General features: G+C 39.1%; 1 protein-coding gene and 1 pseudogene across 4 annotated transcripts in view; one reads left to right on the plus strand and one right to left on the minus strand.

Annotated features, from left to right (window-relative positions):
• The window catches only part of RBMS1 (RNA binding motif single stranded interacting protein 1), a 211,357-nt gene extending 206,792 nt beyond the window's left edge, over positions 1 to 4,565 (minus strand). For 2 of the 4 annotated variants that reach the window (XM_054699778.1, XM_054699777.1), the window contains exon 1: positions 4,077 to 4,565. In XM_054699778.1, the coding sequence (XP_054555753.1) occupies positions 4,077 to 4,151 (75 nt within the window). In that variant the 5' untranslated portion in view covers positions 4,152 to 4,565. The remainder of the gene's footprint in view (positions 1 to 4,076) is intronic. The other 2 variants (XM_054699781.1, XM_054699782.1) reach the window with 2 other exon arrangements.
• A 15,999-nt stretch (positions 4,566 to 20,564) lies between these two features.
• Positions 20,565 to 20,896, plus strand: LOC119255134 (RING-box protein 1-like; annotated as a pseudogene).
• The last annotated feature ends 4,836 nt before the right edge of the window (positions 20,897 to 25,732 follow it).

The following is a 25,732-nucleotide window of genomic DNA, read 5'->3' on the forward strand; positions in this document are numbered from 1 at the left end:
TAATGTATCTCCCTTTAATATTTCCACAATCTTGAGTCCTCCAACATATCTGATAGCAACAAGATACAAATCATCAAAGAAATAAGGTACATTCATCAGTGTAAAATATTGTGTCAATAGATTGATATAATTAAGCAAACTTCATTCATGTCATTAGTGTGACAACTTCTTACACACAAGGCACCCCAAATCTTACTGTGCCTCTGTACCTTCAATCCAACTTACTATGCCAGAAGTTCTACATATCAAATCATGACCCTTAATTCCCAGAGAAACAAAACAGATTGAAACAATATTCATTTGGCAACATATAAGTAAAAGTTTAGAAATTCAATAGAATGCTAATGCACACAAAAATTCCATTCAGAAAAAAACTGTTTTGTTCTACTTTGTTCTTAAGAGAATCCCAAGTTATGTCCCTCATTATTTTTCAGTTTTTGAAGCTAGGTTCAAATATGTTCTTTGCTCTACACGTGCTAAAACAAACTTACATATTTTGCTTTAGAAACAAATATTTCTTTAATATAGAAAATAACATTGTATACATTAAAAACCTAAAATGGTATCTTTTATAGAAATACATTTTGATAATTCAATGATGAGATCAAATGTGTCAAATTGCTTTTAGCTGGTACGAAATATTAGCTAACTAATCGTGTAAAGATTATTTTGTACTTCCCTTTCTTCAAAAGAAATAAAAATAAATATTTCAATTCCATAAATACTTGCATACATGCATTAGCAGTAATGTATATTATATTAGTAATATTAGTAGTATCATTGAAAGAAATACACCATCATTCAAGGTTTGCCTTCATAAAAAGTGAAATTAACACAGCCATTGTTTGGAAATGTGTATATACAAATTGATAATTTAAAATACGTTAAGCGATCAGAATTGTTTCCGTGCAGCAGAAAGCGGATACCAAATTTAATTTTTTATAACATAGCATAACTCATTTTATAATTCAGAAGACCTTTTCGAAAATATTGCTTTTATTTACAAAGCTACATCAAACTACATCTCAGAAAGAACGTGTCGGGTGATAAAGAGAACATACTGTGATATGGCCATCCTGACAGAGAAATGAGAAAAACCCAAAATGTAAAATCAGAATACTTGAAATCTATGTTACTCTTACGCTAAGGTATTATTTAAAAAAGTCACAATCTCCTTCCTTTCCATCCACGCCCTGCCTTTCCATCGCATCCTCAACTTTATGTTTATTGCCGATGCATTACTTTTTCTAATGAATTTGTCCTTCTGTCAAAGCACAAAGCACAGCAATATGGTCACATGGTCTAATAGCCCCATAAATGATTTTTTTTTTTTTTTTTTGTTAACAAAATGAAGAAGTAGCTAATATGTTTTTATGGGAAAAATAACAAAATAAACTTGTCAAAACAGACTCTGGATGATTAACATAAGGAGGAGGATTTGACATATGTTAACTATTAAAATATGGTAACAAAATCATTTTTAAGTGCCATTTAACTGGTATCTGTCTATTCCTTCTGACAAAAGAAACCCTGCTTAGTCTTTCTCAGTTCAACATAATCACATCCACCTCTCGATCATAAGTTTGAGTCAAGTATCACTTTGCAAAGAACTGTGTGCCATTCCTCAGTTTTTGATACAGCTTCCAAACAGAAGTTTCAAAACAACTCTGACTAGCAAACATGTCACTGTACTTTAAACAGAGTGGCATTTTCTACCCCACATTTCAGGAAGGTTAAAACACACACGCCCCACACACAGAGGCAAGGATCATCAGTGCAGACAATATAGTCTAAGTGAGTTTATTAACTCCAGGTAGATTACGCAATTCTTGTTTTTAAACTAACCACAAATCAAATGAAGGCTATTTTTTTAATGACTCACACTACCCATGTTACCAACAGATACATAAGGGAGGGGGAAAAATGGGCTTTGTGTTCCAAATTGAGCTTACCTAAAATCTGCATCTAGTCACTTTATATCCTATGAGATGCCCTTTCAGAGATAATCAAGATACTTTACAATAGGGAATTTGAATTTAATTATCAAACTTTAATACCATGTTATATAGGTCAACTGAGATGTGTGGCTTTCTCCGGAAACAAAGAGATTTGGAGTTAATAGGATTTCAGATTTCATACTAGAAACAGCAAAATATGTTTTGAGAATGTCAGTTACCGTAACACAAATCAATAGTAAATGCTTTATGCAGGAAGCACACTTTCAGAAAATGGGCCCTAAAGCTTTCTGGGATCCGACCCTAATTACTACAGCAGGCTCTTGCCGGCTTGTCTCTCTCTTCAATTATTTACCGGGCAAAAAAAAAAAAAAAGCCAAATGGCATTGCATTAGCTGTATTAAATGCTATGTACTTGGTTTCTAACTTACTAATGGTACACAAAATTTACTGGGGTGAATGTGCCTGTAGAAACGTGGCCTTTTTTCTTTTTCACCTGAGCATATGTATTTATTATTCATACAGTTAAGTGTTGAATAGGTTGTCCTTTAGTCACCCAATGCTGCATAATTTAAACAAGTACATTAAACATACATGATATCTAAAAGGTATTGCATTGATTATGCCTCCAAATTTCTTTGACCAACTTGTATTTATAATGTAGCTTACCAAAAATGGGCACCTCACTCAAGTCCCTGAAAACAAATAGGTGACAACCACTAAGCAATGAATAATGGGTAACCTTGCAGCCACCATCTAATCCAGCAGCTTTCTGGTGACCCAAAGTAAAATAAGAATTAGGAGGAGTGAAATGGGTGCTAGGAAATTTCTACTGCCTATTCTGACAAGTATCCTTTTTTACATGGGCAAATACAGACCTAAATTGTAGGCACAAAACATGGACCACACACTGTAAGAAAGAAAAGCTTATCAAGGTTGAATCAGAGATTCTTTGCACCAGGCCAGAAATGCCCTCTGCCAGCAAGCAGGACATAATTACAACCTCCCAGAGGAAGTTCAGACACTGCATCCATACTTGATTCTTTTGTGAGCAAGAAGGGCACCTGGAGTCTTAATAAGAGATGCTAATTGCTGAAGAAGGCTGATGCATACAACTTCTGTGTTCCCCAATAGAGGAGGAAGCTTCCAAAGCAGGGAACCCCTCACTCTTCATGGTTCGGATATATATATATATTTTTTTTTTTTTGAGTTCAGAAGGCATCGAATTCTTATTGCAAAAAAAAAAAAAACAGGCTCACTAACAAAGTACCCAGGGTCCCTAGAAAGCCAGGCGCGATTTGCATGGCCCCATGTCATCATCTGTGTACCTACGAGTGTGCCAAGGCCACTTTTGAGAAAGCCCAATGGAAATCGATCTGCGGTAAACATATAAGGTAGTCTGTTTTGTTTTTCAACTAAACACAAAGTCACTTCTTCGCAGAGAAATCTGGCCATTGTCCCTCCTCTGCAAAAGCTACAGGGAAGATTAAAAAGGACCTCAATGAATGCTGGGTGAACTTTGGCCACTTTTCTACCCAAAACACGAGCGTAAAAGTGGAAATCAGTAACCAGGTGAAGTGCCACACCGCACAAAGATCAAGGCGAGGGGCGGGCGCGCCGGACCCGAGGCGGGAGGAGACTGGCTCGTCGCCCCCCCTCCCCAAACCCCAGCCCTAGCGCGCGCGGGAGGTAGAGAGGCGTCCCCGGGGGACCGGAGGCTCCCCACTCCAGCGAGGGAAGCCGAGAGTTACAGTTCGCAGGGCGAGGCCCAAGAGAAGGGGTCGAAAAGCCGCGCCGCCAGCGAGTCCTGCGGCGGGCCCCAGGCGTCTGCAGCCCAGCCGCCGACGCTAGGCCCCGCGACCCTCCCGCCTCCCGGGCCAGGAAGGGGCTGGCGGCTCTTTCCTGTCTAGTCTCTCCCCCGCAGCTTTCTGTAACCCGATCCCCGCACTCCGCTTCCCGGGCAGCCGCCGCCCCGCGCGCCGCGCGGCTCCCCCAGGCCAGCGCTATAGTTAGCAACCTTCCATCAACTCCGCCGGGGGCGGCGGGGCGCGCCCCTCCTCGAGCCGCGCGCGCCCCCGGCGCCCCTTCCCCCGAAGCCCCCCTCCCCCGGCGCCCCTTTACCTTCGCTTGAAGATACTGGGGGTAGTAGTAGGTAGCGTACTGAGGGTACATCTGCTGTTTCCACACTTTGCCCATGAAGCTGGAAGGGCGCCTGCCGTGCAGGGTCGCGGGCAATTTGGGGTTTCCAAGTCTCGGGCTCTCCTGCCTCTCCCTTTCCGGCGGCGGCTGCCGCTGCTCCACCTCCCAGCCCGGACCAGACGTCCTCCTCCTTCTTCTGCTTCTCCTCCTGCTTCTCTTCCTTCTCTCGGCGGAGAGAAAGACACTGCAGAGCGCAGAGGGCACCCCGGACAGGGAGCGCCCAAGGAGTTGCCTCCCGGAGCCCGACTGCCCCGGGGCTGCCAAGGTCTGGCGTCCGGCCGCGCTCCGCACAGCCGAGCAGGCGGAACGGGGCTGGGCGGTGATCAATACAAGTGGACAGCGCGGCGGCGGAGCTCCGAGCCGGGCGGCATCTGGGGTGGGTGCGCCCGAGGGGGAGAGGGGAGAGGGGCCGGCGTGCGGCGGCCGTGGGGGAGGGGCGCGCGGGGGCGGGGCTTGGGCCCGGGACGCGCTGGAGGTGAGGGCTGAGTTTTAACCACTCCTCACCTCCCCGCCTGCGCTTGGATGGGCTCAAGCCCTGGGAACCCAGAACGCTTTGTATGGATGTCTGGGGGAGGGAGGGAGTCTGGGTTTGGGGAGCCCAGCTTAAGAACTGCGGAGGGACACCTCGTTTGCTTTCATGAGTTTTTATCTGCGTAAAGGGGAGGGAAGGTAAGGGTAAGAGAAAGAAATCTGATTAATCCCTCACTTCCCCCGCCCAATGATTTTTTTTTTTTTTTTTCACGAGGCAAGGAAAATGATTTCGTGCCCAACCACAAAGCTGGAGTAAAGACACCTGGGTTCTGTTCCCTCACCCTCCAGGCCACAGCACTAATTTCCTAGGTGACCTTGGGAGGGTTAGTGTCCTTCGGTTTGGTTTTCCCCAGATGTGAGAGGTGAAACCATGCCCTCTGCACGAGGGGAGGTAAATCTCTGTATATCTCCTCTCTCTCTCTCTCACTCTCACACACACACACACACACACATACACACACACACACACACACACACACACAACAAATAGATCGGATCCTTCCTTCTAAGGGAGAGATGCCGCACAGAGGCAAAATATTATTAGAGGACACAATATAGACATCAGCTTCTCCCTGTCTCTTTCTAATGCTGCCAGACAGTCTGTCAACTCCCACTCAGGAGCAAGGAAACTCCCTGAGTTTGGAATATTTTAAGGCCATTTTGAAAGTCACGCTGGCATATTGTTGCAGTGTGCTTCGGTGACATATAAAATCAATCTCTTTCTGCCTCTCTCCATCTCCTAATTGTCACCGATCTCGACAGCCCCAGACAGCAGTGGTGAATTCACTACATAACTGTATATAATTTAATGGAGTTAATTGGTCCCTGAATCTGCCTGAAGACTTTTATATTCTAACTCAAAAGAGAGAGATAATACGGAAATGCTCATAAGTAAGAAAGCATCTCCAAAGTGGAGTTCTCATACATGTAATAAAATGTAATGCAAAATTCACTTGTTATTAACTAGACCTCGATTCCTCTGTTTTGTCGTTTAGTCTTTCTGAGAATCTGTTTTCCAAACAGCGCAAAAGTAAATAAAACTGAAATGGAATGCATGATTTTGTTAAACAGTTACATTTTTCTATGATGACATTTCAAACTGGATTTAACATACGCTAAAACATTGAAATAATGCGTTGAAAAATTTATGATCTTTGTATGATTTAGACAAATGTCTAGGTTACGCAGTTGACAAATAAATGTAAGTTCGTATGAGAACGTTTTATATGCCAGCAGGCAAATTGTGTTCAGTTAACCTATGTGAAATTCTACAAGGAAAGTAGCATTTACTGAGTTTCTGCTACTTGGTTGGCACTGTTGAGATCAAGTCAGTCTGAAGGTTGAAGAGGTTCATTATCTAGTCAGGAAGCTTAAAACAGCTCTATATATTGTATTCCTTTGGAACCCTTTTGTGATTTTCAACAGAAAACCGACATGAACTGTGTTTTAACAACCTAGGAGGACTAGGGATGGTAGTTTGGAGGAGTGATTGAAGGAAGAGAACAAGTTAAGAACAATCTCAAAAGTTCTAGGTTTGAGGTGATAAGGGACATTACTAAACTTAGACTGTTCTACTTTTTTCTGGGTGATAAAAATTCATCCTGTTTTAGAGAGCCCAGAAGCATACCCACAATTATGAAGACATTTGATTTATGACTGAGTTGGTGCTGCAGTGGGGAATGAGCTTTTCAATAAATGATTCTGGGTCAATTGGTTACCCATATGGAAAAAATGAAATTGGAGCCCTGCCTCACAAAAGGGAAAGAAAAAAATTCAAGTGAATTAAAGACCTAGCTGTTAAAATCAAAACTATAAACTGTTAGAGGACAATATAAGGAAAAATCTTTTTGGCTTTGAGGTAGGAAAAGATTTCTTTAATAAGGTGACCAACAGTGCACGACTGATTAATTTCACTGTATTAAAATTCAGAACACTGGTTCATCAAAGGATTCCATATGAAGAGAATGCAATAAGTCCATCACAAAAACATTATTTGCGATGCATATAATTTCAAAAGATTAATATACAGATTATGTAGAGAACTCCTTTGAATTAATAAGGAAAAGAAAAATAGCTTTTTAGAATGTGAGCAAAAGAATGAATGTGGAAATTCACAGAGGGAAAATCACAAATGTCCCTATGACATATGAAAATATGCTCTCTTACTCACTTGTAGTAAAGAAATGCAAATTTTAAAATAATAAGGTATCACTGCACACTTACCAGACTGGCAAAAATCAAGAACTCTGAAAATATCAGGTCTGTAGGTGAAGATATGGAAGAGGGCAAAATCTTGAAAATACTGCTTTCTGGAGGAAGTATAAATGAGTACTCCCACCTACCACTTTAGAAAACGATCTGGCATTACCCAGTTTCACTTGCATGTGTGCCATGACTCAGAAATTCTACTTGTAAGTATATGCGTCCAAGAAATTCTTCTATGTGTGCATCAGGAGAAATATACAGGAATGTTCAAAGTATGCTGAGAATAACTTGTGACTATCAATTGTTGGATGAATAAATATGCTGTGGTGTATGCCTACAACAGAACACTTTGTAGCAGTGAAAATGAATAAATTACAGTTAAAATCGTCCACATGGATCATTTCAAAACTAATGTTGAAGAAGCAAGTCAACATAATGCATGATTCCATTGTTATGAAGTTCAAAAATAGAAAAAAAAACTTGTATAAGAGCAAGAGTAGTAACAAAAACTATCAACAAACATAAGGGAATTAAAACACAAAATTCAGAATAGTAGTTATCTCTGAGGGAGAAGAAGGGTAAGATTGTCCAACCAAAAGGGACTTTGGGGCTGTTCCAAATGATATGTACATAAAATACATTTGAATTTTTTATTTGTCTTCGAGTGGTTTATGGATTTTTTTGTATGTTTGCTTTACTTCATGCTAAACATTTTTAAAACAAAAATCAGCTTTTGGGCCTTCCTGGTAGCACAAGGGGTTAAGTCTTAGCACTATGAAGCTATTGCTAGCACTGTAGCAAGAGTTCGTTCCCCAGCCAGGGAGCTACCCACATGGCACAGCAGAACTCTCCTGTTTTGCCCGCTGCTCTCCTCAGCAGTATAATTTAGTAGATCCACCTGTTCTGCTCCCCACTGTATCTGGTGAATCCTCTCACCCCCACCCTGAACCTCTGGCCTACATCCCATTTCTTGTATGCATAAATACATAAAAAAAAATCTTAAAAAAATCAGCTTTTAATTTTAATCATGATCATTTTCAAACAAATACAGGGCCTCCCCAGTGGCGCAGCAGTTCAATGCTGGGTTGCGAAGCTGCCTGCAGCCTCTGCAGCACCAGTTCGATCCCCGGCTGCTCCCCGGCTGCTCCCCGGCTGCTCCCTGGCCACCGGAGGAGGGTCCCACATGGCGTGCAGACCTCTCCTGCCGCCCGTTGCTCCCCTCAGCAGTGTACTTCGGTCCTTCTGCCTGCTCTGCTCCCTGCTCTGGCTCTGGTGAATTCTCTCACGCTCCCGCACTTCTGACTGTACCCAGTGCATGTATAAATAAATAAATAAATCTTTAAAAAAAAAAAAAACAAAGGCAGACAATGAAATAATGACCGCTATTCCTCACACCCAGCTTCTACATTTATCAATATTTTTTCATTCTTGTTTTACAAACACACACATACAGACACACACATTTTTATTTTCGTATTTCAAATCCCAGATATCACTTTACCTTCAGTTATGTTAACATCTACCACTAACAATTAAGAACTTTTAAAAATAATATCATGATCATATCTGACAAAATTGGCAACATTTTGTTAAGCTTAACTAATACCCAGTTGTTGTTCTTTTTTTTTTTTTAAAGATTTATTTGTTTATACAAGCAGTGGGTTACAGGCCAGAGACGCGGGAGCTTGAGAGAATTTACCAGAGACAGAGTGGGGAGCAGAACAGGCAGAAGGTGACTGAAGTACACTGCTGAGGGGAGCAGCGGGTGAGACAGGAGAGGTCTACATGGCCATGTGGGAATCTCCCTGGCCGGCCAGGAATCCAACCGGCGCTGCAGAAACTGCAGACAGCTTCAGAGCGCTGAGCTCAACTGGGGAGGCCCCAGTTATTTTTCATTTTTCTCTGATATATAAAAATGCTTTTGAGACTCAGCTTGTTTAATTCAGGGTGAAACAATGTCCCACATATTAAATTTAGAAAAGTAGGATAAATTATTTTTCCCCTATTTCCAAATTTCAGAATAATGAGTTGATACCATAGAACTCTCCAAAGCTAACCAATTTTAAGTAACATTATGAACTTGTACATTTGTATATATTCGATTTGTATCAATTCATCACAGCCATTATTCTTGTTGATGCTCAGATTTTCCCATCTTTAGACAATGGAACTCTTCAAGTTGTCTTCTATCTATGTTGATGAATCGGCATTTGGAAGCAGACCCTGGGTCTGAGGACCCCAGACAGACTCTCTCTTGGTTCTTGTCTTTGGCAATGAAAGAATTCAACATCAAGACCAAAGTTACAGAGAAGCAAGAGATTTATTGGTAGGAAGGAGGAAGGACAGGAAAGCTCTCTGAACCCAGTGGTTCCAAATGGGTAACTACTGAAGGGCCAAAAAGCAGGAGTTTATATGGATACAGTGGGCAAGGAGTGGGGATTCAGTCCTAGGGTACCTCCAAGTTGTGTCTCTTGCTGATTGGCTGGTTACTGAGGCCAACTGAGTTTCCCACATTACCTGGTCTACCTTTCTGAAACTAGCTTTGGCCTGTAGCTTTAGCATTGTGCTATTGTGGTGATGTTCTGAACATTCCACTCCTTCCTGGGCTCGGGAGCACTTTGATTTCCATCGATTGTTTCTTGTTCAATTTGATAGATGGATTTAGCCCATGTAGGCTTGGGGGCCACCCTTCTTGTTCCCACCTGTTGTTCCTCATTCAGATTGATGAATGGGCTTAGGTCTTGGGCACCCTACTCCTAACTGATTGCCTATAATGATTTCTGAACTTGTTTATTCATCACCTGACCCCAATAGTCTTTGATTCTTTTGCATGATCAGATCGTCCCAGGTTCTAGTATAGTTCATGCTTGACTTGGATTAGCTACTTCTCTAAGAAAACTTTATCAGCCAGCTCTTCATTTTTTTTAAATAACAAATTCTTAGAATATGTTCTTCATCCTTGTCACATCTGGGTAAAGGAAGTCATGAAAGATGCTTAATGAAATTTGTTCCAAGATGAAACCTAGAATAGTATGTGCCATTTAGTGATTTTCTCCCAAACATGGTATGATCAAATGTGATTAAATTCTATGAAAAAAGCAAAAGGATAATGGGAAAAGAGTAAGTTTGTGAGAATTGGGGTAGGTATTTTAAGTAGCTTAGTGAGGGAAACCTCTTTAAGGAGACATGAATGAGGATGGGTCAGTCATAAGAATCTTGTATGAGAGAAAAGATAAGGGTTGTGTCTCTGAGAAGTAACAGCAAGTTAAAGATGTCAAGGCACAAATTGTCCCACTCAAGATCTTTAATTTGGTTTCACTTACACTTTTTTTAATGTTAACAAGAGTGGACCAAACAAATTAGTATTAATTAATGCCTTTGTTTTGGTGCCATTTGCCTGGAAGTACTGAAATAATTGAAGGATAAAATTAGAAGTATTGCAACAAAAGCGGCTGTGTGAGAGCCTCAGTGAGTTGGGAATGGAATCTAGATTCATTAGAAAGCCTAAATGCAGAACTTGGAGAATTATTGATTGGTGAGTACTCTTGTTTCCTCACTAGGAGACTAGGTGATGTCTCTATACATTTATTAAACACTTAACAAGAAAGGCAGCATCATTTTTGCATGGTGAAAGTATGACTGGCATAGAATTAGGGTTCTAAACAAATAAGAATGTAAATGAAAGGGGACCAGTGGTTATAGTATCACTGAAGTTTTGTCATGAATAGGGAATTGTTTTATAGTATTCAGGGAAGTTTACATAGAAATTATCTAGCTCAATAGCTCTCAGATACTTATTCTCAGACCTTATTTTGCGGAGCCCCGAGTTAAGCAGCTAAATTTTTATTATCTTTATAAATAGTAATATGGTTTTAAATTCATCAAAATGAAACACAAATTTAAATTTCAAATTGTGTCTGTTACCTCCCACCAGCGTTTGAGAAGCACTGTTTAATTCATACTTTATCACAACTCCCTACTCGCATTGTGAAACACTCCCCATTCTCCAAATTTATTTTCTTCCATTGGTTTTTAGTTCTTTCCTTCCTTCCATGACTGTTCTTTCCAATCCTAACTGTTACACAATTCCAACCAGCTCTCACTTTTTTTGATCCATCTGCCCAGAGAAGCTTTTACTTTTCTTCACCTGGTCTACTCTTAATTTTTCCTTAAGATTCAGTGCCATGCTGCCTTCCTTTAACCCAGGTTGGATCTCATGCCCCTCCTGTGGCACCTAGTCTGAGCCTCTCACTGAACATCAATTATCCAGTTTTGTGCAAATTCATTGGAGGTACATGAAGAAATGTTATGGTAGAAAATAATTTTTTGAGTGTTTGGAGGTCGCTTTGGATTTAGAAATTCAGTGATCTTGTATTTGCAAGAGTTACTTTGTAATAGCCATGCCTGCCCCAGTGTTTGAGACTAATAAAAGGAACACATATATTGGAAAAACATTCCTCCAAGAAGTGAAATGGAGAAAAATATGCATGAATTAAATTTGTTTTCATAAATTTATTAATGAGAGCCAAAATGTGGCACAGCTGAGAAACTCAGCTATAGTGAGAATTAAATAGTAATAATGTGTTGGAATACTATGTCCTAAATTCCCCGAGCTTGAAATTGGGTGCTGTTGTTTAAGAATGTGGTAGAACTAAGAGCTCAATGACCACTGAGGATAGAAATTCCACCCATCAGCTGTCTCTGAGTTGAGATTTTATCTCTTTATACCGATACCCTAACAGACCTAATCCAGATGACCATCTCCACAAAGAGACAAAAGAAATAATTTGGTAACTAATTAATTTATCCAATAAGCATTTATTAAGTGCCATTAGTGTGCAAGGGATTATTGGTCCACAGGCAAGTATATATTAATCCTGCCCTCAGGGGTAATAGGTTGGATCATTTGTAGTCATTAACTGATCCAAGGAATGGTTTGTAAATGAATTGCTGGCAAGTATTGTTACAACATTTGATGACATCAAATCCCAAATTAGTCAAACTTTTCAAAAGTTCAGGGAGTAAGTTAGTTGAACGGGAAGGGAGAAAAGTTCTCACTTTTCTGTCTGACTTTTTTCCTATAGACCAACAATTCTCAAGCTACTTTTTGTTAGAAATTTGCATTCTGTGGAGACTAACATTTCCTAAAGATAGATTTTAATTTTTTTGCCTCTCCTTCTAGATTTTTTAAATGCTTTTCATAAAAATAATATAATGGAATGATTTTTAAAAAATGTTTTGTGTGGATTAACAAAATTACATTATTAAATATGTCTATTGAGGATTTTTGCAATTGTAATTTCACTTTTAAAAATAGTCTGATCTGTGCAGCAATGTTTAGGTGCCTGTGTAAGACAGACTGTGATTTCATGATCAGCAGATGTCTGGAAAAGATGTCTATGCTCCAAATATTTTAAGGACCACTTTTATTAGAGGATATTTGCAGTGCGTTCATCAATAAGAGAACTTCTAAAGAGTATCAGAATGTCTAGAAAGAAAAGAATTTTGCTTTCTTCAATTTCTTTCTTTTTTTTAAGTTCAAAAACACCAATCTCCAGCAGCTTCAATATGTCAGATACTGGAGACTCTTTTTTAAAACTTTTTTTTTTAAAGATTTATTTATTTATTTATTTATACAACACTGGGGACAGTAAGAAGCACGGGAGGGTGAGAGAATTCACCAGAGCCAGAGGGGAGAGCAGAGCAGGCAGACTGACGAAGTACGCTGCTCAGGGGAGCAGCGGGTGGCAGGAGAGGTCTGTGCCGTGTGGGACCCTCGCCCAGCGGCCGAGGATCCAGCGGGCACTAAAGAGGCTGCCTGCAGCTTCTCAACCCAGCGCTTAACCACTGCGCCACCGGGGAGGCTCTTTTTTAATGTGAAGCAGTGCTAAAAGCTGAGATTTAACCAGTGTATGTGCATAAAATATATTTGTATTTAACCAGTGTATGTACTATATATATATATATATATATATATATATATATATATACACACACACATATACTACTCATATGTATGTGTATATACACATACACATGCATACTAGTCAGTGTATTATTAAAATGAAAAATAATGCATATCAGGTATTTCAAGATTATATGTTAAAATTTAATAAAAATAAAAACTTAAGATTGAAAGAGTAAGACCAGAGAAAACTGGAGAAGAAAGAACACATAAAGGAAACATAATCTTTAGCTTCTTTAGCACTTGTAAATTTTATAAACCCAAATTATCGTTAAATTTTCTGCAACAGTTTGTTTACATTGTTAAGACTCTCCTATACTTTTATCTGGATTTCATCACTGTCATTGCCATCACAATTATTTTGTAATTATTTGAACACTACAACGACTTCTTAGTTTACAAGTCCTCTCACTGAAATCCCCCAGGTAGATATTGTTGTTCTAGGCACAGATTCTGAAGCCAGGCTTCCTAGGTTAAAATGTAGGCTGTTATATACCTTCATTCATAAAGTATAAAATGAGATTGTTGAGAAGGTTAAATGAGTTAATATACATAAGATATGTAAAAATAATGTCTGACACAAAGTAAGCAGTAGAAAATTAATAATTAACATTAGTTATATAAATATAAAGACACACACCTCAGAGTCATTCAATGATTGGTAGTTCTTTGTGGTAAGTCAAAAGTCTAGGGCAAAACCTGAGGACTTCTGATGCTAAAGACTAAAGACACTGCAGATGAAAAGATTAGTGAGTTTGATTAGAGAACAATGGAAGCTATCCAAAATGAAAAATAAATGTGGAATACTAACTATACCAATGCGATAAATAGAAGTTGGTAATTTATATAAAATTCTAATCTAGAAAAATATGGATGCTTGTGTAAAAATTGCAATAATATGTGTTAGATGATATGATTGTAAATTAACATTCATATCATTAATAATGTGAATGTAAATAACAAATGCAGTTGTTTGCTTTAATTTTCAGAAGTTATTTATGCCATTGTTTAGCATGTGCCTGCTGGATGATCTGACGTCGTGTTAATGGACAGGCCTCTAAAGATGAATTAAATAATATTTTTCTCATCGAGTGGTTCTCGGTGTAGGAGATAAAGCAGATATGTAAACATACAATCGCTATAGAGAGTGGTCAGCTGGATAAGGAGGGAACACTTTTTCTGGAGTGATGAAATACAATGATACTTTTAAGTTTTTAGCTATACTTTGTGAAAAGTTAAAAAAAAAAAGAATTCACCAAATAAATAAGAATGAAATTGGAATGGAATATAGGTAGAGTTGAAAGAGAATTAGATAATTCCAGGCAAAAAGATTAGTTTGTACAAAAATGTAAGAATATGATTAGAGAACTACTAATCTTTCATTATGACTTACAGATCCAAATACATGCAGATCTGAGTAAAGATTGAGGCTGGAAAATGGGGGCCAGACCATGACAACCATATTAGAACACTACTGTGCAATAAGTAAAAATTTCCAATATTTCCTGCATAGCCAACTTACAGATTAATCACCTGGACTTTATTCTTTAGACACAAGAATAAATAGGCTTCCAGCTAAGTTACTAGGAATTATTGAGGAATTTATGCAATCTGAGTTATGAGGTCAGATTTATGAATATTAACAGCATTGTCATCAGTGTAGTTGACAGATTCAATACAGATGGGGGAGACTAGAAGAAAAAAAATTGCAGTTATACCAGGAAAGAGATGACAAACTAGAGCCAGGATGTACCAAAACAGTGGTAGCAGTTCATTCTGGATACAGACAATAAGCGGAAGGATTGTGGAGGATTTAAAAACAATAAGAAAGCTAACTAAAAGTCAGTATACTTTACATTACCATCATGCACCTTCTTAATCATGAATGTTAGTGATAGTACACTCTTCTCAGAAAAAAAAAATCTGTTGTTGATCTAAGGACCAAACAAAAATCATGGATACAACTGAGTTTCAATAATTGTATTAGTTATCTATTGCTGCTTGACAAAATTTCCCAATTTTAGCAATTTAATGAACATTCATTGCCTCACATGGTTTCTGAGGGTTAGGCATTTGGGAGTGACTTGGCTGGATGATTCTGACACAGGGTCTCATGAGATTTAACTGTCAGCTGGAACTGTAGTCATTTAAGTTTGACTGGGGCTAGAGAATCCACTTCCTAGTTCACTCATGTGGCTTTATTTTTTTTTTTTAAGATTTATTTATTTATTTATGTAAGCACTGGGTACAGTCAGAAGCGTGGGAGGGTGAGAGAATTCACCAGAGCCAGAGCGGGGAGCAGAGCAGGCAGAAGGACCGAAGTACACTGCTGAGGGGAGCAGCGGGCGGCAGGAGAGGTTTGCGCGCCATGTGGGACCCTCCTCGGTGGCCGGGGAGCAGCCAGGGATCGAACCGTTGCTGCAGAGGCTGCAGGCAGCTTCGCAACCCAGCGCTCAACCGCTGCGCCACTGGGGAGGCCCTCATGTGGCTTTTGACTGATGTCCTCAGTTCCTTTCCATGGGAGTCTCTCTATAGAACTGCATATGTTATGACAGCTGGAGGTGGGGTGGGGGAGAGAGAGATAGCAAGAGAGCAATATAGATAGATGATTGACAGAGAGATGGAGAGATGGAGAGAGAGGGAGACAGAACACTACCAGAACAGAAACTGCAGTGTTTTTTATAAACCAATTTCAATACCATCAAAAATCAATTTTGCCATGTTGTATTACTCACAATGTAGTAATAGAGTATATTAGAATGTGAATACCAGGAGGTGGGAATCACAGTCATGTTGGAGTCTGACTTCCAAAATAATGTATATCGAACTTTCAAATGAACACATTCTTAATACTTACTCTTTTATTTACTCAATTTATCCATATAATGAACATTGTATTTCACATGAAAATTAACTCAGAAAATTTAGTCATTAAGCAGTTACTTCTCATTCCCTTCTCCTCTCAGCTCCTGCCAACCAATAGTCTCCTTTCTGTTTCTGTGGATTTGCCAATTCTGGATAAATTCATATAAATGGAATCACTAATGTGATCTTTTCTGTTTGGGTTCTCTCACTTAACACAATATTTTTTTTTCCTTTTTAAAAAAATTTTCTCTTTATTTATGTATTTTTCACATCATTGTTCATTTTTAAACAATATTTGCTTTCCCCCACCTCTCAGGTGTAGTCCCCATAGAATTTCCTTCACCAATGCACCTGCGCACCATTACCATTGCCCCCTGTATTCCTCCCTCCCTCCCTCTAATCCCTCTCCCTCCTCCTCCCCTGCAGGATGTCTCTGGTTTATAATTATCTGTTTGTGTTTGTTTTATTTTGTTGTAACACAATACTTTTGATGTCCATCCACATTGTAGCATCTATCAGTGCTTCATTTTTTATGGCTGAATAATATTCCATTGTATGTATGTACCACTTTTGTTCATCTCTTCATCTGTTGATAGATATTTGGGTTAATTCCATGTTTAGACTATCATGACTATCATGAATAATGCTGCTATGAACCTTTGTGTAAAAGTTGTGGATGGGGGACTGCTTGTGCAGTAACAAATATCTGAGTGAATGGGTCGGGCAGGTATTTGTCTCTGTGGATCTGAATTTGAGAGGAGAGGTGAAAAGCAGAGACAAACTTGGGGTCAGCAACTATATATGGGTTGTTTTTAAAATGAAGAGCAGATCAGATCATTTATGGAGAGCATGTAAGAAAAAAAAGAGCAGCCGATCAAAGGTAAGAATTGAGTCAAAATGTTCATAGCAGGGGCCTCCCCAGTGGTGCAGCGGTTGAGCGCCGTGCTGCGAAGCTGTCCGCAGCCTCTGCAGCGCTGGTTCCATTCCCCGCCAGCCAGGGAGAACCCCACATGGCGCAGCAGACCTCTCCTGCCGCCCGCTGCTCCCCTCAGCAGTGTACTTCGGTCCTTCTGCCTGCTCTGCTCCCCGCTCTGGCTCTGGTGGATTCTCTCACCCTCCCGCGCTTCTGACCTGTACCCCAGTTCTTGTATAAAATAAATAAATAAATCTTTAAAAAAAATGTTCATAACATGCAAGTCTTGGCTTAAATCTCTAGATATGCTCTGGTCTATCACTTTGAATCTCCTAAACATCAAACTAGCTCACATATGGCAAAGCTTCTCATTTATCACTTTGTAGGATCTCATAACTTATTTCAATAATTTATTCAAGAGTTTAGTCATTTTTATTATCAAGAAATCCCTTCTTTCTATGTTTGCAAATTGCAATTTATAACATTAAGAAATCACATCCTGTTCTGTGGAAGATGGATAATGTTTAGTCAGTGTTCTGTGATATAAATAACTTCTCAGGCATCTTTTCTATTGGCTGGATAACCTCAAGCCTTTCATCTTTTTAAAAAATATTTTCTAATATTTAGATGCATTTTCTAGGTCTCCTGTAATTTACCATATCATGATTCAGTTGGCTAGTTTAGTAAAACATGGTCTCATGCTCAATAAAGTATGTGCTCTACCACGCTCTTACAGTTCAACCTTCTTTTCAGATATCATGTTCTATTATTATAAAAAGGAACAAAACAAATCCAAATCTATTTATCAGTATCTTTACTTTGTGTTCCATTATAATCTCAAACTCATTTATTGATGTTTATGTCTAGATCATCATGTCTCTTATTATATCAGTAGGGAGTATTTTAATTTCAGGGCACATGTTAATGTTGCCTTTGTACTTTCTATCAAAATCTCTGTTTATACATATCTATTTTATAAAGAACACTTTCAATTTCCTTGTTTTTTTTTAGTGCTAATAATTTTGCCATATTTGCTATCAGATCAGAATTGAGAATTTTCTCAATTCCATTTTCTCACTGATAAGGAATATTGAATAACATTGGGTACCTAAAATTCACCCCAGTGAGGTAGTTTTCAATTAGATTGACACAAGGCTGCTCACCTGCACTTTTGGGGACATTACTCTCCATCAAATTATGCTTTTAGGATTGCATGAACCTTTTTATGTTTTTAACCTTACCACTTTAATGGATATTGGAGCATAAGCAAGATTGTAAATCTGTCTGGTGGACTTAATTCCAGCTCATAGGAACCTCAATCGTTTCCATTTCCTGATGTACCTGCAAAATACAGTGAATGTTAGCTGTCCAATCTTTGTCAGGACTCTCCAAGGTTGGTTTATATTTGATTGGCACAGCAAAAATTATCAAATGTCAGTGATCTTAGGCTGTCAAGATGCTATAGATGGATTTCCTTTTATTTGGGACTTGTCAGTCCTAAAGGAAGGAAGAAATCTTGTCTAGCATTCATAAGAATACTACTTGCCCCCTTATGTCTAGAAGGAAGGAATTAGACACCTGCATAATATGATTACAGAGCAGAGGTGTTTGCTGCTGTGGAATCATTAGGATATTCCAATTCTTGGAAAGATGGGTCAAAGTGTGGAGTTAACACTCCTTAATGAATGCTATACAGGGAGGTTAGATTATTTAGTGGGTAATTGGCATTGGTTTGAAATGTGCTTTGTCCTTAGGTCAAGGTACCCTAGCCCCACAAGAATCCAGGCATTTTCTAGCTGACTTTCTGAAGGTCATGCTTATTTTTGACTTCCATGAATCTTTTATACTTGATAGTTCTTGTGGAATGTCAGTCACTTGCTGTTATCTCACGTAATCCTCTCAATCGCCTTGCTTTGTAGGTTACTATCTTTACCTTTGCAGGAGAGAAGAACAGGGCTGTGTGAAGTTCTATCTTGTCGAAGACTTCAGAGTGGAGGAATAAGGACTTGTATTTAGGAGGAGTAAGGACTCATATTCAAAGACTCATTATTTCACTTTAAACAAAGAGCCAATGGAAGATAGTTCAGTTAAACACTTTTATAATTATGAAATTAGTATGTACAGTTATGTAAATTTTCAATTACATTTTTATTTGCCCTATCTTGTAAAAACTTTCTGATCTTAACTCAGATATAATTTTTATGTATTTGTAATTATATCAAGTACACAATTTTGTGTTCTGTCTCCTATAACATTTCATTTACATTTCCCCATGTTGTATAATTTTTGTAGTTATGGTTTTAGTAGATACACAATACAATCAGTAAACAGTTGATCATTTAAAAAAATCTTAATGTAGCACTGAAAATTTAAACAGTACCATACAACTATACCTCACTTTGAGAAAACCAGATTGACAAACAGCAACAAAGAACAAAGAAATGGATGATTATTTTCTTAAAGAAAGGATCTACTATATAATTCCTTGAAATAGTACGCTGCCCTGAATTACCAGTGGATTCAGTTCCTTAAAATTAAGAGTTACTTACAAACTTCTGTGAAAGTCTGCCTAAGGCTGGACAAATTCTGAGATTCTTTCTCATTCCTCCATGACTAATATGCTGATGGCAGTAAAATGATGCTACCCATATAAATTCAGAGCTTTTCACTTACAGAATTGAAGGCTGTGTTTGCTTCTCAATTCCTTGTGCTTCTATTAAAAAATTAAAAGAGTTTGTCTCTCATTTAGTCGCATAGTTCTAAGGCCAAGTATTTCTAGACTCCTAGAGTCCTTAGCGCGTCAGGGACAGCGTACTGTCTTCTATTCTAGTCCATCCTCCTGCCTCCAGGCAGGACCACACCCAAACCAACCCAGACAGTTGAGACTGTACTATTTTTAAAAAGCCCCATAGACTGGGAACATTCTTCATTTCCTCAATAACTGCATTTCAAATCCTATCCACACTTTCATTTTAATTTTCACATAATTGTCAGAAAGCCTCCATGTGCTTCTTACAACTTTACTTGTAATGTAAGAGAATTTTTTTGTGAATTTAAAATTAAGGAAAAAATAAATATGGGCCCAATAAAAATATATATACTCTAGATTGTAACTTTAGATATGTGAATATAATGTCAAGTTAATTTATAATGTTAGACTATGAATTAGTAAATATTATTTCCTAAAAGTTACAAATTCTTAAAGAATTCTAAGACATATTTTGACTGAGAATTTATGATTATATTCAAGAAATAAGATAGTGACACACCCTTCATTCACCAACCCCCAAAGATTTTATTCTTACTTAATGAGATTAGATTAAATTTATGCATGATTGTAGTTAAGTTGCACAATAATGAAAAATGCCTTCTTCCCTTCCATGACAAAAGAGAGTTTTGTTTTCGCTCAATGAAGGAAGATAGCTTTGGCAGTAAAATTTCTGTTTACCATTTAGTGATACTCTGCTAATTACTTTCCTTTTGCTTTCACTTTAATTCTTTTAAAAATAGACACTTGAAAATTTTAAGGAGACTTACAAGACAGAGACTAGTCAAGGACTGAAGTGGCTACTTTGTTGTACCTGACAAGTATGCTTACTTTTGTTTTCTGCACATGCCCAGCCCCAAAACATATGCATTGTTAGTGGTGAAAGGAAATCTTTCCTATAAATGAAGATGTTACCCTGAGGCTGAGGGGTATCCAGGGACCCCAAACTATTAAGGGATGTATACTCTAAAAGGTGTCTGGCCATCTGTGCACACAAAGGCAAAGCAATCAGACTCTTAGTGTGAATGACTTTTAATAAAATTGGTGTGCATAAAGGGGCAAAAGAAAGAATTTCATATAGTAGTTTCAGAGTAGAGACAGAGAGCAAGGCCTATGCTGGTGCAAAGGTGCAGTGACCAGAAGAGGGACTGTTTTTTTTCCCAAATGGCAGCAGCGATGGATGTGGATACCTTGAGCAGCACCAACAGGGGTGTGGACAAATGTGTTTTTAAGTGAAAAAAATGAAATGCCGAAGCCCTATGGGCCTGGGATATTCGGTTGATAACTGTGCCATTTGCAGGAACTATTACACATTATGGATCTTTGCATGGAATGTCAAGCTAACCAGTTATTGGCTACTTCTGAAGAGGGTGCCATAGCTTGGGAGGCTATGTAACCAGGGCTTTCATTTCCACTGCATTGCTTGCTGGCTCAAAACACAACAGGTGTGTCCCTTGGACAACAGAGAGTGGGGATTCCATAAGTATGGGCGCTAGAAAAAGAGAATTCTTTCGTCAAGTTTAACTGTTTTGTTACTCATTTAATAACTTGCCTTCCTGTTAATTACAAATGTGTCAGACCTTTTCTGCTTTGTCACTTCAGTTTGTTATTCCTGAAGCCATATGTATTGTGTCAAATGAAATCCAGTTGGATCCTAGAATAGATGCTATCACTTGTGTATGTGAAAGATGTGAACGTAAGTAGAGCCCCTCTCCAAGGTGGGAAAGCCAGCTTTTGAAAGGGATACATTGGCTTATGAGTTCAGAACAGTACTGTCCTGAGGCATAGCACCTGGTTCAATTTGGTGGCTGAAGACAAGTCCCCAATCTGATATGAGCTGTCCTCCCCAGCAAAGTGACTTCAAAGGGCCAAATGGCATCATGCAGACACAGAGACAGACTTTGTAAACTGAAAAACCACTATGCAAATGTTAACTCTGAGTGTGTATGACACATTGCTTTCTCTCCTAAGTTTAGAAAAGGAAACTTGAAAACAGTTAATATGTAATCTTGATGGACAGAAGACCAAACATAAACTTAAGTTGGAAAAAAAAACAGTTTCCCTGTGAAGCTCCAAAAATTACCCATTCCCTTGTAGACAAATGCCCAGTCAAATACACTTGGTCCAAAGTGAGGCTACAGAGGTCAAAAAAGCTTGCCACCTATCTAAGTTGCCTTTTAGCAAAGAACCACAAAAAAAGTGGTTAGGCAAGTTGCAGAGAGCTGGGACAGAAGGAGAGACTCAAAATTCGAAATATAGCACATAATCCACCATGAAGTTAGGATGACTGTTGTCATTGTCTCTGCTAAGGACCAGGAGCAGCCTTCCCAAGTGTGTCTCACCCCCGCCCCCTCTCCCTTCCAAGGGTCTCTACACATTTCGCTCCACCTCTGTCTTCCCACGTGTCTCCCTCATTCTACCATATGCATGTCTCCACCTTGTTCCTTCCAAGACGCCCCCCATTTAGGAAGTCTGGTTCAAGACATGCTGGGGCTTGTAATCCAAGTCAGCTGTGTACAAGAGGGGGCAGAGAAAATGGCACCTGTTTCCTGCATTATGATGCCTTTCACCCTTTCATTCTGTAATAAGGACATGCTTTCCTGAAGCATCATGCATCATTGCCTTAGTTTTGTCTAATTTATTCTTTTATTCTACAAAATTTGTTATTTTATTTATTCTTTTATTTTCTTTGATACAAACATTCTGACAGGCCTGGTTTCTTCATTTTCTTTTTCTTAGAAAATTTTTATTCTGAAGAATGTAAATAATAATGAATACCCTTTGATCCACTACTCTTTTGTCTGTTTTTGTCTGCTGATATGCAACCAAAGTGCTAGATAAGAATTCTCTATCAGATTCAGCCATTCTGCACATGATTACTTGTATTATGGGCAAAACAGTGTGCTTTTGCTAGGTCCTCTGGCAGTCGCTGTATAAAGCTATTCCTGAACTTAAATCATCTTAGTATCTACATAGTAGAAAATAACTGCTCTCTTCCATTCATCCTGGGCATTAAAGGATCATAATTTCAATACTTAAGAAAATGGTTAATATTACTGTGACAGAGAGTCTTTTTTTTAAGATTTATTTATTTATTCATACAAGAGTTGGGGTGCAGGCCAGAGATGCTGGGGTGAGAGGATTCACGAGAGACAGAGTGGGGAGCAGAACAGGTAGATGTACTGAAATGCACTGTTCAGGGGAGCAGTGGGCCAGACAGGAGAGGTCTGTTGTGCCATGTGTGTCACCTCCTTGGCCGGGGATTGAACTCTTGCTGCAGTGACTGTGGATAGCTTCATAGGCCTGCGCCCTAACCCCTTGTGCCACCAGGGAGGCCCAGTGACAGAGTGTCTTGATCTATTTTCATGAATTATAAAATACCCATGAAAAAGACATGATTTCATTTTTCATGTTATAACTAATTTGGAGTCTATTACATTAGTAATGAAAAGTAAAAAGAAGATAAGAGTATAAATCAGATAACAAGATAAATAAAAACAAAGTAGAAAACAAGATATCTTTTTCATCAAGCTCTAGTAAAAAACTAAACTCCTCATGTGCAATGAAATTTTGTATTTTACCAGCATTTATTAGGTATATGAGCAACAAATACTACAAAGTAGTCAATAGGTCTGGAGACTCAGAAAATTTAGCAAGATACATTTGTTGATTATATCAAACTATAGTGCAGTTTCTCTACATTGTATATACAGATGGTTTGGCAGATAGGAGTCAGTTTATAGACTTAGATTTGAAACCTTGGCCTCTCATTAAATTGTTATGTGAATTTGAAAAAATTCTTCAACCTCTGTGAAGAACAGGGACAATATTTGTTCCTATTTATTAATTATTTTGTTAAATGAGTATGGATAAATGCATAGTTATTCATGTCATATAAATGCTATAAATTATGAATATTATTCATTTATCTATATATTGCTGAGAAGGTTATTTGGCAAATGATAACCACTATATATGTTAGTTATGACTAATTTTAAAATGTAAGATCTCATTTTAAAATTCTCATGCCTGTGACTATTATACCTACCTTGACTATTACCAAAATATTAGTCTTTAGAAATGATTGTCAAGAACATAGGAATTCTTCATAGAAATTTTTTGCAGTACAGGAAATCTTAGACAATATACAAAGATGAGGGAGAATATTTACCGTTTTTCAGGCAAAGTCTCCACTATTCTGTGACTAACTGAATCTCAATTTCATTTTGTTAGCAGGTAGAATGAGGGGAACCCTGGAACCCCCAAACCTGCCCTCACTAAATAGGTTCTGCCATCCGCCACATAAAGACAAACATACTCTTAGTGCATAAGGCCTTCAATGGAAAAGAACTTTAGTAGAATTAGTGTGCAATAGAGAGAAGAGAAGAAAGAATATAGTTAAAGGAGTTTACAATTAAACACCCAGAGTAATGCCCAGCCAAAGAGTGGGCTCTAAGTAGGGTAGCTGAGGACCAAAACCTTGCCACAAGTTTAAAGCACCTTCTGGTGCAGACCCTTAGGAAAGGGGCAGAAGGGCCAGGCAAGTCTGGAAGAAAAAACAAAAGCAAAGGCAAGATAAAGGCTGCCATTGTCAACCTCCCCATGGGTCTCTCACCCACGTCTGTTTTAAGTGTCTTTTTTCTGTCTCCCAAGTCCCTGGTACAAGTCCAGGCCAAGAAGCAAGTGTGGCTTCTTCTTCACATGTCTTTCTGCTCCTTGTGCCGTCTCCTGTTTGCTTCTTTCTCTGTCTTCTCTTCCTTTCTCAGTATTTTCTAGCTTACCTCACCATCCAGCTCCACCCTTCCTTAGGGTGGGGCAGGGAATTTGGAGCCTCCCCTTTCCTTGGGGATTACACTGTTACAATTTAACAGTCACAAAGTGTCACTAGAGGTAGCTATGACTTTTTCACATGGTCAGAACTTGCCTGTCCTCACCCAGTCAGCAGGTCCGCATAGACAGATCTACATTCCAAATTGAAACAGTGTGACTGAGGGGTTCCCAGGGACCCCAATCTGTTAAGGGGGGAAACTAATACTCATTCTAAGGGTTTGATCATCCGAGTGCACAAAGGCAAAGAAAGTAGACTCTGTGTGTTCAAAGATCTCTAATTGGTGTGTGGGGAGGTGGGGAGAGAAAGAGCGAGAAAAAGAGAGAATTTTAAATAACAGACCTTCAATCAAATTCCAAAAATTACTCATATTCTCTTGGGCAAAAACTCACCCAAACAGGCATGGCTCAAAGCGGGGTGGCTGAGACCTGAAAGCTCCAGAACAAGTCCAAGGTATATATCATCAGAAATCATAAGAAAGGGGCTAGGCAGGTCCTGGATAGCTGGAGGAAGAGGAACCCACAACTCAAAATGTACCATATAATGCACCACAAGGTCACAATAATGGCAGCCATTTTATTTGCCAAAACATTGAAGCCTCCAGGACCAACAATAAAGGAACAAGAGTAACCTTTCCACGTGTCTCTCACCTACATGTCTCACCCACATGTCTCTCCCTTCTCCTGTACCACCTCAATTTCTATGTTCACCTTGCTCCTTCCTCCTTCTCAGAGGTTCCCTACTCAAGAGGTCTGGTTCACAACATGCTGGGAGTTGTAGCCCAAGGCAGCTGCATATAAATGAGGTGGGGAGGGCCTCCCCTGGTGGCCCAGTGGTTGAGCTGTTGAGCCCAGAGCTGTTGAGCCCAGTGCTGTGAAGCTGCCTGCAGCCTCTGCAGTGCTGGTTCTACCCCAGCCAGCAGGGGAGGGTCCCACATGGCGCAGCAGACCTCTCCGGTCTTGCCCACTGCTCCCCTCAGCAGTGTATTTCTTCAGTCTGCCTGCTCTGTTCCTGGCTCTGTCTCTGGTGAATCCTCTCACCCTCCTGCAAATCTGGCCTGTACCCCGGTTCTTGTATAAATAAAATAAATAAATCTTAAAAAAAATGAAGTTAAAAAAAATGAGGTGGGGAAAATGGCACCCATTCTTATGCTGCAATACTCCTCCTTTTTTGGTGGAGATGCATCCTATAATAAATCCTCCTTTAGTTTAGGGGGACCTGCAAACTGCCTTAATATCATACTTGTCACCCTGTCTAATTGCCCCATGGTGCTTGCTCCAAGTTTGGTCTGTGTTTTCCACATTTGAGTAGTCAGCTACCAAATTTCAAACCTTTGCAAATGACATTGAAACAGTTATCAAAAATTATTTGTAAATTATTTGTAAATTCTCCCTATTTTTATGCTGTCTATAATAATTGTTTAATTAAAAATAAACTACAAGCAGATTAAAATGGTTTTTCATTTCTTTGTAGAATAAATATGCATTGAACTTTAACAATATGT

This window comes from Talpa occidentalis, unplaced genomic scaffold (genome assembly GCF_014898055.3).
Source record: "Talpa occidentalis isolate TD23 unplaced genomic scaffold, MPIMG_talOcc4v2.1 talOcc4.3, whole genome shotgun sequence".
NCBI classification, from domain to species: Eukaryota; Metazoa; Chordata; class Mammalia; order Eulipotyphla; family Talpidae; genus Talpa; species Talpa occidentalis.